General features: G+C 36.6%; 1 protein-coding gene and 1 long non-coding RNA gene across 6 annotated transcripts; both read right to left on the minus strand.

Annotated features, from left to right (window-relative positions):
- Positions 1–4,971: 4,971 nt before the first annotated feature.
- LOC132252646 (uncharacterized) lies at positions 4,972–8,206 on the minus strand. Its single transcript, XR_009465398.1, has 4 exons — positions 7,255–8,206; positions 6,853–7,177; positions 5,941–6,207; positions 4,972–5,861 (listed from the first exon to the last, which is right to left on the minus strand). It is a non-coding gene; the product is annotated as an uncharacterized LOC132252646 (long non-coding RNA).
- Positions 8,207–8,226: 20 nt separating this feature from the next.
- Positions 8,227–14,065, minus strand: LOC100855373 (putative disease resistance protein At3g14460). Of its 5 annotated transcripts, none has more exons than XM_059735957.1 (6): positions 13,730–14,065; positions 13,592–13,641; positions 11,178–13,448; positions 8,554–9,978; positions 8,394–8,450; positions 8,227–8,272 (listed from the first exon to the last, which is right to left on the minus strand). In XM_059735957.1, the coding sequence occupies exon 4, from the start codon at positions 9,970–9,972 to the stop codon at positions 8,587–8,589; it is 1,386 nt and encodes a 461-aa protein (XP_059591940.1). In that variant the 5' UTR covers positions 9,973–9,978; positions 11,178–13,448; positions 13,592–13,641; positions 13,730–14,065; the 3' UTR covers positions 8,227–8,272; positions 8,394–8,450; positions 8,554–8,586. The 5 variants fall into 5 exon arrangements, with proteins under 5 accessions (XP_059591940.1, XP_059591939.1, XP_059591941.1 ...); XM_059735956.1 differs by lacking the exon at positions 13,730–14,065 and having other exon boundaries at positions 11,178–11,286; positions 12,601–13,448; positions 13,592–13,669; XM_059735958.1 differs by lacking the exon at positions 13,592–13,641 and having other exon boundaries at positions 11,178–11,286; positions 13,730–13,817.

The following is a 14,065-nucleotide window of genomic DNA, read 5'->3' on the forward strand; positions in this document are numbered from 1 at the left end:
CCGCAGTCCACGCATGGACCCTTCTCTATGCATTGGAAGAAAGCCGCATCCTTTGGGCAACACGCACCTAAGGGAAATCTACCAACAAAGGAGAAAGAATTTTGAAAAATGTGAGACTTTGAAAAGGAAAGGAACTCTCTTGAGCGCACCAAACACACAACTGCAACCATTAGGACTCTGGACATGAATACAACTATAGATTTTGAAGGAAAATCGGCCACACTCCTACATAGAGAGGCTCCGGAACACAGCACCATGGAAGGAGGAAGGAGAGACATGCTAGAATTTTCCATTGGGAGGAATTTACACACACCAGATTTTTTTTCTGAGAAGTCCATGCATAGGTCATGGGGAGTTTTCATGCATTAAGGGGTTTGCCTAGATTTTTCGAGAGAAAAGGCGGGCTGCCACTCAGCATATGGTAGCCATACAGTCCAACGCACCTCCATGTGGGTTGCAACATTGAGGGGAAACACTACAAGAAAAAGGGTCATTGTTAACATATATTATCTTTACTTAAAGTAGTATATGTCAATATCTTTTATTTAAATGGGCAACTATGACATATAAAACTTAGTTAAAAGAAATAATGACATATATGAATTCCAGTGATTATTCCATGACTTATGACAATGCAACCTTGACAGAAAATTTATAAGTCAATATAAAATTAATATATTCATATGTAAAGGTATGTAAATAAAGGCAATAATGACATATGTGAAATTTGCTAAAATTTTCTTTAATTTATAGTAATACAATCTTGACAGAAAAATTATAAGTCAATATATAGAGTTAAAATATTTTTATGTCAAGGTTGGTAAAAGGTATCGTGACAAATAATTTATAAGTCAATCTAATTTTATTAATAAATCTATCAAGGTTATATTAGTAAATATTGAAAATATCACTTCTCATTTTTTTTTCTTTTAATTATTTTATTTTTCTTTTAATTCTATCTAAGCCCATTCCCATCTACAAGCAACTTGAAAGAAAATCCTAAGACAATAGGCACCTGACAACCCGACTCTTGGTAGCTTGGCATGTAAGGGTATCAACAAAATTTATACCTAAGGTCCTTACACTAAAGTAGCAAAGCTACTATAGCATAGTGGTTCTAGGATCGAACACTGGGAAGGGTTTTTACTTTAACTGGTGAAGTTCGGAGGATGGAGTGAACTTTTCTTAATAAAAATTAGGTTTAAGATGAAAACATAAAAAGATGAAGGTGTTGTAAACTAAACTAACATGAAAATAGGTTGAAAGATGGAAAAAGAAGTTTCTCAAAGCTTTGGATAGCCATGCTTAACTCACTGTGTAAAAATGGAGATTTTGGAACTTTTCACCTCGAGTTGGGGAAGCAACTAAGGTGATGCTTACTTCCCGATCCGGTATGAGTTTAACAACTGAGTTTTAGTCCTTGAAAACTTACAAAAAGGGTAGTTGAACCTCATAAATGCTCTTTTAATGATATAGGTCATCTCCTCGACTTGCAATACAATAGCTCGTAGGAGATAACTAATGAACGTCAGTGGATCTAACAATAAGAATCCACTGAGACCAAAAGGTTATCAAGTATTGGTCATTCAAAGCAAGTCAGAGGGATTAAAAGCTTTGCTTTGAATGAAAACATTTATGACGCTCAGCTCCTTACATTTATGGCTTGGAAATCTCCATCCTGACATAGGAGCTTCACATGGCATCCATTACTTCAAGAAACTAAAAGGTTTTAGCCTCTCATCCTTGGGGATTTAATCCTCCAAGGATGTTTGGTTACTAAGAAAATGAGAAAGAAAAGAGAAAAGAAACGTATGAACAAAAGTGCTCTTATAACTTATAAAGTTACAGGTTACAAGATATTTTTGTCTGAGGCTCTTCACCTCTATTTAAAGACAATAACAAGCTAAATTACAAGAGCTATTACAAAAGCAACCTTTTCATTGGTTGATTACAAGGGTAAAATAGGTATTTGCAAAGCTAAAAATCAAGCAAAATATCTTGGAGAATCGGCAGTGGAATATCATCAATAGCGTCTCAAAACAGGGGATTTCAAAGGCATTTTTGCAAGGGGGAAGATGAAGGGTCCAAATTTCGCAAGGTGAAAAGCCACCTTACGAAAATTTGGCATTTCGCAAGGTGGTTTTCTTCATGGTGCGAAATGGCCAAATTTCGCACCATGAAGAAAATCTCCTTGCGAAATGGTGTTCCCATGGCTTGATGCAGTCGTCTTCCTCAAGCCATATCTTCCTCATTTCAGCTCCAAATCGTACACAGTTTGAAGCGTTGGATTCTTGACTTCCTGAGCTTTGAAATGAAATATAGCATGTAGAAAATGGACTTCGGGAAGTGCTCCAAAAGTGCGAAAGAAGACTGCAGCTGCTGTCCTCTGATTTCTTCACTCTGTTTTCCTCTTCTCCATTGTTCTTTCCTTGCATACTTTGAACGACTTTGGCAAAGGGTTATGGAGCTCCAAAGCTTGGTTCTTCATGAATTTGAGCTTCCAAAAGCTTTGTCATGAACTATATACAGCTCTCCCTCATTCTTGGATTGCTTTGGTGTAGCTAAAAGCTATCAAAAACACCAAAACTTAACACAATTTGATTAGAAACGATTGCAAAGGTCCTTAACATGTCAATTGAGTTAAAAGGTAATAATTACTACTCAAGGGTGTTTAAAAGAGCTAATTACAAGCTACAAAATAGCATGTTTTGAGTAGTAATCAGCACCATTAAAAATTTTGTGAAAAGTAAAAATAATTTTTATGAAAATTTATTGAATTAGATATTTATTCTCCATGCAAATATATATCCTTTATAGGGTTTTTGTTTTTGTTTTTGTTTTTGTTTTTTTTTTGTTTATTTTTTTTTTTCATTTTTTATGACATTTATTAAATGATGCAACATGACTTCCTTTTATTTTGTTTATTGTTGCAACCATAATAATGTACGCATGTAAAATGTATGCAGTCAGTGGTCTTTGTCACACATGGACAAATCATTTATAATGATATTTAGATTTAACAATTTGGTGTTATTTGTGCCTAATACTTAAATAGCCTCTGCAACTTTGACAGTGCTGATACCGTGAAGAGCGTTTTGGCCAATGGAAGTCCACATTATGTTTGTGGGGCTCGTGTTCTTGTGAAACCTTACAGAGAAAAGCCAAGGAACCTCAGATTGTCATGACCAGAGCAGGCAGCACCAGTGGATTGCATTAATGACATGAAAATCTGTGCACAAGCTTCAAATCTGCTTACGTTTGCTGTAGGATTTGGAACCCGGTTGAAAGGTTGTTGTTCCAACATGTGAACTTCAAGGCGAAGTAAGAAGCATGCATGGCCACCCTGGTAGCCACATGGCTTTCTTTCACTCCATCTTTGCTTTTTAAAAATAACTCCCTACACTCCCATTCTTTAAATGATTTTCCAGATTCTAGGTTTTTTTTTTTTTTTTTTAATAATCTCAACACTATAATTTTTCATCCTCTGAATTTTTTTAAATTCCAAAAAATCCTTCCATTTTTAATAAGATTTATTGCCATTTTCTTCGACAAGCAATTTTCACATTTTCTTTGATTTTTTTAAAATGTTTTAAAATAAACATAAATCTAATTTTGTAATTCCAAGTGATGGAATTTACAGAATTGTTCATGCAGAAATAAATCAGGTTTGGTGGGGCTCAACATGCGTGATTTTTCTTATTGATTGTCATGCTTGATTGATTCGCTTTGTGATGTACATGCGAATGTTCTATGTTTGTTCACTAACCTTTGTCTTCCATGAAGCAGTTAACTCATTACTCAAGTACATTCCTCGCCTCTCTTGTTTATTCGATTATTTTTAGATCGATGTTCTTCAGATATCCATGTTTAATCAATCAAATGTCACACGTATTTCATCTTATTTAGTAAAGACTCATTTTAGGGGCTTAGAGAGGTGCTACAGTCTGTACCGTACCTTCGCAATAAGTAACCTGACTTTAGAGTCCAGATTTGATTTTTCACAGACCATTTTTTCCAAATAAGGAGTCACATTTAGGGTTTTTTTTCTTATTTTATTTTCCTTTTAAAAATAAAACAAAAATAAGTGACGACTCCAAGTAATTTTCTAAAAAAAAATCATTTTTAAATAAAAATCTAGTTGCGCCATTGAGTGGAAGCGCATGAACAGAAATGCAGGGTCCACACCACCACATGGCAACACAGGAACAAATTCATAAACAACCATGAACCAACAATAAGTTATCATTTTTTGAATAGAGAAGAACTACTAAAATGTGTAGGAAATATTTTAAAAAGGAAAAATCCATTAACCTTCGTTAAGACTTGAACTCTATAATTTTCTTTTTAAAAAGGAAAAAATCCATGAATAAAAGTTGTCACATTATGAAGGTTTTTTTTTCATAATAAAATTATTTTTCGGTGATAATTTTTTAAAGTGTGCAAAAAGATACAAAACTTTAATGTTATGTTTGGTATTTGAAAATTTTGAGAGAAAATGTTGGGAAAAAAAAATAGGAAGTAAAATTTGAAGGAAATCAAAGCCCCATACTCAAATGGGCTTGAACCCCATGGGCGCACAAGACTCTCCCATACCTCTTCACATGCACATTCACTCATAGAAAGTGGACTAATTAATAAACCTACTAAAGGTGTTTCTCTTTTCCTATGTGGGACAAGCAAAAAAACATTTTTCACATTTAAACTCTTCCTACATATATCACCCTGGAAGGATCTAGATCAAAGGGATAAGTCCCTAAAGCTTGATCAAGTTTATGATGTTCAAGAATTGATGAGCGTGATATATATCAACATGATATTGCAGAAGACAATAGAGCTTCTGAAATATTTCAGGTTCAATAGTAGGAAATCTTTTCAGCTGTCACTTACTGTAATCCTATGCTCTCAATATTCAATTGTTGAAGAAGAAAGAGGCATCTTGAAAAAAAAAAAATTTGCTTTCACACTACTCAATTACGGGAGAATGTTCAATTATGGAAGAAAATAATATTCACTGGACTTTTTCAACTCACTCAACATGCAGAGAAAACCAGTTGGGTGACCAATTATTTACATGATAACTTACATACATAGTCTCTCTACGTCTACTTGTTACTCATCAGCCAAGCTTATAGTAATATAAGCTTGGATTCATCTCTCTATACCACTGATGCCAACTCTACATGGACTTCGCCTTCTGGTGATTTTGCATTTGGATTCCGACCCTCTCCAAGTGAAAAGGATCTATTCCTTCTTGCTATCTGGACTGCAAATGGAAGTTAACCGGTGCCAAGAGGATCAAAAGTTGAGCTTACCACCAATGGACAGCTTGTTCTCCTTGGAGGCCAAGAGATATGGAAGACAAAGACTGGTAATATGAGCAGCGAAGCAGTGCATGGTGCCATGCTTGGAGATGGAAATTGAATACCAGTATATGGAGAGCTTCAACCACCCAACTAATACCATATTGCCAACCCAGGGATTGGGTGTTGGAACCTACTGTGCAGTTGCTATTTTTGAGGACCTGAGGTTTGTAAATGGAACTGGAAGCTGTTGGAGGATAAGACTACCTCTTTCAAATGGGAGGTTGGATCAAACTGCTGTTGCCAGAAGTGCCCTAATCAAGATATTGAAGTCCAGTGAACTAACTTCAGGCAGAGGCAAGCAAAATAAAGCAATTCTAATCCTCTAAGTCCTGGGCCCCTCTGTTCTTCTTCACTTCTTCGTTGCAATTCTCTAGTTTTCTACTGCTTGAACCTCAAAAATCTGCAGCTTTATCACAGAATCCTGAGTACAAGCGATGGTAGAAGCCTTTGGCACTGTCTATAAAGGGATATTACCATCAGGTTCTGGAAATTCTGTTGCTGAAAGAAGTTGGAGAAGGTGGTGAGAGAAGGTGAGAAAGAATTCAAAGCAGAAGTGAATGTGATAGGCCAAACTCACCATAAGAATCTACGACACTTGCTGGGTTACTGCTGTGAGGGTGAACACTGACTTCTGGTGTATGAGTTTATGCACAATTGCTCTTTATCAAGCTTCCTTTTTGGAGGTGCCCGATGACTTGTGTACCTACATGAAGAATGCAGTAAACAACCAGACTTGAACACTCAGGCATCAGAGGGACTGTGGGGGTATATTCAGACCACTCGGGCAGCCTCTATCTCTTATAATAACACATTATGAAGCATCAGCTCAACGCCAGTGTTCAATCTGCAAAGCAAGGGATTCATCAATGTTTCCTTCAAACTAAATAATAAGGAACAGAAATGGATCATTCTGCATTTTCAGTTGTGTTTGTTATAGCATTTATACAAGAACTTTTGGGGTTTCTATGTATGACTTCATTCCTATTTTGTCAGTGAATGTGGTGATGGTGTTACATTATAAATCATAGTGAAACGGTGGAATTTTATAATTTAGCCAACTTCATCCAAAACCGTTTCACATTTGAGGGGATCATTAACTTTGCCATGGGCCAAGCAGCAATTTCTTAAGAAGCTGGGTAACAAAGAGTACCATAATTTGGACTAGTTTCAATGGAAACTCCCCTGTTTTTGTGCATAACATCTTCAGCTTCAGCTTTTCCTTTGCTTTTGACTAGGCTGAAACTGATCCAAATCTCTTCAATCGATTAAACGTATAAATGAATCCTATTCATTGTTTGAAGTAACAAACAAATTCTGGAAGACCGGGAAAGTATGACACTGGAGAGAAAACAAAATGACAAGACCATAAATTCTGGAAGAGGGCTTTGCTTTCTAACCATTACCATAATTTTACAGCTCAACCCGGATGAATAAATTATATTTCAGAATGTTCAGAAGATAATTCTAAACAGATGGACCTTCTACTCACAGTTTCTTGTTCTTCTTGAACAGAGCAATGAACATCAATAGTTCAGCACCCAGGAATCTCCCCTTCCTCCGATTCCTTCACTGGAAAAACTCTACCAAAATCAGAACAATCTATCCTCTTCCTTGGAGGAAGAGTCACCTTCCCAATCAAGAAAGCCTTGCTCAAAATCAAAATACATCAAGAGCTGCTATTTTCTTCTATTTCCTCTTCCCTGAATAGAATACCTTTGGACTTAGGCGATCAATGGTAACAGTCTAACACACTCCTTAAGCTCTGATTGAGGCTGACGGGGATTGGCATCTTTAATGACTTTGAAATCATAGCTCTGTGAAGGGAGACAAACATGAATCAGAGGATCATCAAGAAGTCAACAACTATCAATCAGCAAGGAAAAGGGAATACCTTTGGATATTTACCAATGAAAAATTTGAGAGAGTCCAGTTGCTCCGCACAGAAAGGCTTGAGCTTATTCCATGGCCCAGGCTTTAGACAGTTCTCAATTACAGATAAGAGGGCTGAATTTTCTTTTATTCTGCAATAAGAGTAGAAGCATCAATGAAACACTAAAAGTATATATGTAGAAGCCCTTCTAAATCACCTAAGAGACCCCACAAGCAGATTTGAAGAGTACATCAATGGAAAGTTCCTGAATCCATTGTCTAGCTAATTATCTTTCAATTTCTAAGGCTTGATTTTCCATTTGTAGTAGAAAATTTTTCTTATTACAATGCCACAAAATTGGTTGATCTAATTAAAACAAAAATGAGGCTCTTGACAGAAAATGATTAGGAAGGCATGCATGTAACAAATACAAATGATATATGATATAAGATTTTCACGGATTAAACAAAAATACATGGCAAAATAGAAGCAGGAGGATAAGGTCACAGACAGGACAATATTAAAAGAAGCAACTATTTTTCTGACCTGAAAATCGAGGCATTCAATTGATGGAAAAGTTGTAAATTTGAATTGAATAATTTTTTAAAATTCTTAATTATAAAACTATTTTGGTTCTCAAAAAATTTAAGGGAAAAGTTGTAAATTTTTTCTCTTGTTTGATTGTTAATGGAAAAATTGATGGAAAAACCTGAATCTATGAGGAATTTATTTAACACTTTTGAGGAACCAAAAATGTTTTAGATGTTATCAAATCCATAATTTAAAATTATTTCATATTTACTTCCATGTAAATGAGTTTGATCAAACAAATGAAATTGTGAATAAAATCATTTTAAAAGCCTTGACTTTTCCATAAAATCATTTAAAAAAGAATTAAATAAAATATTGAATCATAATATGCAATTATAAATCTTGTAATTTGGTATATTGAAGCAAAAAAAAAAAAAAAACATAGCAATTTAAATTACTCACTAATAAAGCAGCTAACTAGAATTCGTCCTTGAGTTTGCTCTGTGCCCTGTATATAAGAAATAAACAGAGAATATGAAAAAAAAAATCCATGTTTTTAATTTTTTTTCTTAATTTTTTGATAGTTATAAATGGTTCATTTGGTAAACAGAGCATGAAAATGTGAGTACCATTAGAATCAGACAATCCTCCTCTGCTTCTCTTTAATATTTGTTTGAGGCTTGAAGCTTCAAGAAAAAGAAAATTTTAAATCAAATAAACAGGACTAGCAAATGAATTGGAACATAAATATTTTTCTGAAGAAAAGAAGTTCATGCACAAAAGAATTACCTGACTGTATATTGGTGTAGTGCCACACTTTTATTAAAATAGCACATGGTTGATCACTACTTTTGGAATATGAGCCATATAACGCCATTCTTTCCCTTTCTCAAATTGACATGGCTTTTCTAGTAAAGGACACCCGTTGACACGCAGAAAAGAGAGGGAGTCTGGAAGTCTCTCTTTTGTCAAGTATTTGAGCTTACGGCAGTCTATGATCTCCAATGTTTTAAGAGAGATGAGGTGTTGAAGACCCTCTTTTGTCAATGATTGGAGCATTGGGCAGTCCTTGATTTGGATTTGTTTGAGAGAGATGAGGTGTTGAAGACCCGAGGAGTCTTGCAGTCTCTGTTTTGTCAAGTATTGGAGCTTAGGGCAATTCTCGATATGCAATGTTTCAAGAGAGGTGAGATGTTGAAGACCCACTTCTGTCAAGGATTGGAGGTTTGGGCATTCATCAATTTGTAATTCTGTGAGAGAGATAAGGTGTTGAAGAACTGATCCTGTCGAGAACTGGAGCTCTGGGCAGTTTATGATCTCTAATTTTAGAAGAGAGGTGAGTTGTTGAAGTCCCCCGCTGTCAAGAGACTTGAGATTGGGAAGCTTTACAATTTCAAGAGAAGTTAGAGAAGAGGGCAGCAGACACTCCTTGGGAAATAATTCAACGCCTTCACATCCACCTTCCATTCTTAAACGTGTAAGAGAGGTCAACCTTTGCAAACCCCAGTCCACCTGAGGCATGACTTTGTTACACCTTCGAAATTGAAGTTCACATAGGTTGGAAGGCAAACCCTCTCTCTGAAACAATAATTCTGGACAATCCCATAAATGCAGCTCCTGTATAGATGAGTGCATGTGCGCCAACGACCTGAGCTTGGAGGAACTCGAGATCCAACAACACTTCAAGTTAAGTGCGAGCAATTCGATAGATTCAAGATTAGGGCAATTAAGTAGATGCAAGAAACATAAAGATGTGGGATCTCCATTTGAAATAAAAATGGAGAGCTTCTCAAGCCCCTTAAGACCATCGATTGTGAAATAAGTCAACTTGGGGAAGATGCCTAATGAGAAGGATAACGAGAGAGAATCATCGATAACACCACCATTGATGCTTAGGCTTTCAAGGAATGGAAGATGGCATCTGAACAACTCAGGTAGGAGAAACTCTAATTCCAAACACTCAGAGATTGGTAGTAATTTCAATGCAGTGGGTAAACCAACCTTGTGCAGGGATCTGGAAAAACTACAATCATAGATTTCCAAATCATGTATGTTGGTTTGCAAGATTTCCTCCTCTAATAGAGATTCCACATGATCACATTTTCTGATTGAGAGCTGGTGTGGTGCCATTGGAAGTTGCTTCCACTGAGACACGTCTAAAATTTCAATTTCTGAAGTTTGAAGAGTTGTGAAGTCACAAGCTGGCATTTGCAACTGCAATTTACCAAAATCCACCATCCTCAATTCACGAATAGCAGGAACTGTGAGTGAAGCCATAAGCAGTTGTGGACATTCATGAATTTGAAGTTTCACCAGTGAAAGAAGCCGTTTTGGCAATTTTCCAGTGAGTTTGGGACAGTGTCGTATAGAAAGCTCCCGGAGATGAGGGAATTCTCCACAACATAACCATTTCTCCCAGTTCGGCATGTCCCCAAATGATAGTGTTTCTAGGGATTGAAAGGAAGCATTCCCATAAAACTCACTACCCACACACTCTAAGTAATGATTTTTCCTAATCTTAAAAGTATTATTTTATAAGGATTCTACTAAATTTAAATTTTTAGTTGAAAATTAAATAATATACAAGTTATTATATTTTGTAAAAAAAAATTCTATAATTAATTAGTGTTTTTCCCCTAAGTTTTTTTTTCTTTTTCTAATTTATTAAATATCCATGCATGCTAAGTTGCTAACAAATCCAAAGTTCAACACTTCATATTACCAATAAAAGTAATTGCTCATTTGAATCATTCACAGTTTTTCAATAATAAAATAAAAAAGAATATATCATAGGTAGTATATACATTACAAACAAATTAAAGACAAGGTTAAATATTAAGAACAGAGTAAATGACAAAACCACCACATGGCAAGACAGGAACAAATTCATAAACAGCCATGAACCAACAGTAAGTTATCATTTTTTGGATAGAGAAGAACCACTAAAATGTGCAGGAAATGTTTTAAAAAGTCAAGACTTGAACTCTATAATTTTCCTTTTAAACAAACAGAAAGCTCCTGCTGAGAAAAACAACGACAACCAATACCTATGGTTGCCCATAGAAGTGTAGGGATGGCAATGAGAATTCTACTAGTGAGAAGATAGCACAAGGAGAAAATACACGTGACATTGATTTCAATGATCATCTCCACCACACCAGAAAATATACAGAAACTCCTAGCTAGTCACAGTCCAAAACCTAAAAAAAAATTGGAACAGAAACAAGTGCATCAACTTCCTAACAAAGGCATATCTATCTGCCTTGCATTTGAAGGTTGTCCACTTGGTTAGTGCAAAATAGACTGGCTTTTGTTATAGGGACTCCCAATTAATCAATGCAGACTGCTAAACCAAAAGAGAGTTCAAACAACCAAGCAAGCAAACAGTTTTTGAAATGGTTATTGTTGTTTACCTCACTTGTTTTTCCATGGTCATATCCGAACTTTGTTTCTCATAAGAATTCTTATGCCCATCCTGGTAGCTTATTATGAAGCACAAGATGCTCTTGCTTTCCTCCATGCCTGTATAAGAGAAATGGATAGAGAAAGTGAGAAAAAAATCCAAAGCATCCATGTGTTTCCGTAGTTGTTAAGTGGTTCACTTGGCTTATTTAAAACTATGCCACAAAAAAAGAAGAAAACATTCCTTCCGTTCTTTCCTCAACATTCATAAAACTACAGCATAGATTACAAACTAGCCAAGAAGGTCAGAAAAATCAGATTCATAGGCGGGGGGGAATTCATTTGCATATACATATAAATGCTGTAAAGAGAAGAGTAACAGTTCAAGATAAACTGATGAAGACTCCGAAGGGGCGTGGGGGCACGGGAACTTTAACTAAACCATCTAGCATTTGTGTAACCTTCCTCATTGTTGGCCTTAGCCCTGGATCCTCTTGAATGCACCAAAATGCAACCTTTACCATCCTCTCCACCCTCTTTGTATCCTTCCTTGCTTCCTCATCATCGTCTACCATCTCCTCCAATTTCCCTTCCATATAGCATTCGTAAGCCCAATCCATTAGCACGTCCTCTTCTTCTTCGTTATCTGCAAATACAACACTGGACTTGGAACATATGATCTCCAGTAACATTCCACCATCACTGTAGACATCAACTTTAGCTGTGATTGATTCTTTCCTGAACCATTCGGGTGCAAAGTACCCTATGGTCCCTCTAATGCCTGTTCGGGTAGTTCGAGCTTGATCAGCCAACAAAAGCTTTGCTAGTCCAAAGTCTGAAATCCTAGGCGTAAAGTGGTCGTCCAGGAATATGTTTTGAGGCTTTATATCACAATGGATGATCTGGGTGCAGCACTCTTCGTGTAAGTACATTAGCCCTCTGGCAATCTCAAAGGCAATCTGGACTCTTTGGCTCCACTCTGGCCTGAATATTCCAAACAGCAAGTTTGCTAAAGATCCATTGCTCATGAACTCGTATACCAGATGTAGGTGCTCTCCCTCATTGCAGTAGCCTAGCAAACCGACAAAATTCCTATGGTGGGTCTGGCTGATTACAGTCACTTCTGTTTTGAATTCCTTCTCGCCTTCTTGAATCACCTTATGTAACTTCTTCACAGCAACAAACCTCTCGGGATCTGATGCTAAAACCCCCTAATAAACTGTTCCAAAAGCCCCTCTGCCCAATATATCTTTGAAGCCATGGGTTGCCTCTTCAAGCTCTTTGTATGAATAAGTTCTTACACTGGTTGTCGCAAATATGATTGAAACAGACTGGAGTTTTGTTGATTTCTTGTGATAGCAGAAGAGAGCAACTGCAAGAATAGCTGACAGTAAAAAGAGATTAAAGAAAGCAGAGCTGCCAAGGAGTACTGACCCAACAAGGATCAAGGTTGACTTATCCCGGCATCTTCGTGTAGCATTATTTGTGGGTACCTTGACAGTAGCGGTAGTACATTTAACAGCAATTTTGCCTCGTCTTCCATTTGAAAGAGGGAGCTTCTTCTTCCAACACATATTGCTGCCATAGATAGCAACGGCACAGAGGTGATCTTCTTTGCATGACTGTCTACACTTCTTGTCGAAGTCAGGTCCTCTCTGAAGTTGATAATCTGACAACGGCCGGTTAGTTGCTTCTAATTCTCTGAACTCTACTGCCTCCTTATTTGCTTCCCATCCATCTTTTTGGCAGCTGGGCAATTCAAAATTTGGCTAGCAGCCTTGTTTTATTTCATTATCATCAAAGATGGTTATAAGAAGCTCTAGCTCAAGCTCACAGGGAGAAGGTATTGAAAGAGGTTTTTCCAGTCAATTCTTACACTGCAGAACTATGGGAATGGTCAAACAGACATGAAATGAAAAAAACCATAAAAGAAGCCAATAGTTTCTGAACAAAAACAAAACTATTAGCAAAGCATAAGAACAATCTCTGAAAAAATCCACTCCTATGGTCTTTGAAAACAATTTTCATACTATTAAATACTATAGGAGTCAACAAAAATCAATATGTATTGCAATGAGTTTTGGCTCTAACATGCTGATTACTTCGAATCATTTCAAAGTTTATGGAAATAGTCCTAACACATTCCAAACCTACGAGTATATGCTAAGAAAATCCCAGCATCATTGGCCTTCCATCTTAACATGTGATCCCATTTCTGTGCCAAATCTCATAGTCATAGTCCAGGGTTCTATTAATATGGCATTTATTGACATGGAACTCCCCTGATATACAAAGAAAAATGCCATTTCAGAAATAGGAAAATGCAGTAAAATCAGAACTTTGATCAATATCACAGCCAAAAGCAAAAAAGAAACAAATATGAACAAAAATAATCATGAAAATTCTAAGACTCCAGAGATTAAACCTGAGTTTCTTGGAGCTTAAAGCTAGCAAATACATTGAAAGCTGGAAATTCTGAAAAATAGTGTGTACCAGGCATAAGCATCTGAATTCTACAACAGAAGTTTCAAGAGAGAATAAAGAAAAGTAGGGGCGTTAGTACTATTTAAATGTGAGTAGTTCTGCCGTCTCAGTAGATTGAATTCGAGGGTAAAGGGCATGGGGGTGCAGGAACTTCAAGAACTTCAAGCATCTGCATGACATTTCTGATGGAAGGCCTCAAAGCAGGGTCCTCTTGAATGCACCAAATTGCAACCATCACTAGCTTCTCCAGCCTCCTCATGTCATTTCTTACCTCATCATCATTCCCCACCAGCTTTTCCAATCCGTGACCTCTATAGCAATCATAAGCCCGATCAGTGAGGATGGCTTCCTCTTCCTTTTCTGTTTAGAAATCAATGCACTTCCTGCAACTAATGATCTCTAGTAACATGACCCC

The sequence above is a fragment of the Vitis vinifera genome, chromosome 3, assembly GCF_030704535.1.
Source record: "Vitis vinifera cultivar Pinot Noir 40024 chromosome 3, ASM3070453v1".
NCBI classification, from domain to species: Eukaryota; Viridiplantae; Streptophyta; class Magnoliopsida; order Vitales; family Vitaceae; genus Vitis; species Vitis vinifera.

Bases quoted from the DNA above. Each gene is read 5' to 3' on its own strand.
- LOC100855373 (XM_019219025.2), bottom strand. From the start codon at position 10,191: ATGCCGAACTGGGAGAAATGGTTATGTTGTGGAGAATTCCCTCATCTC.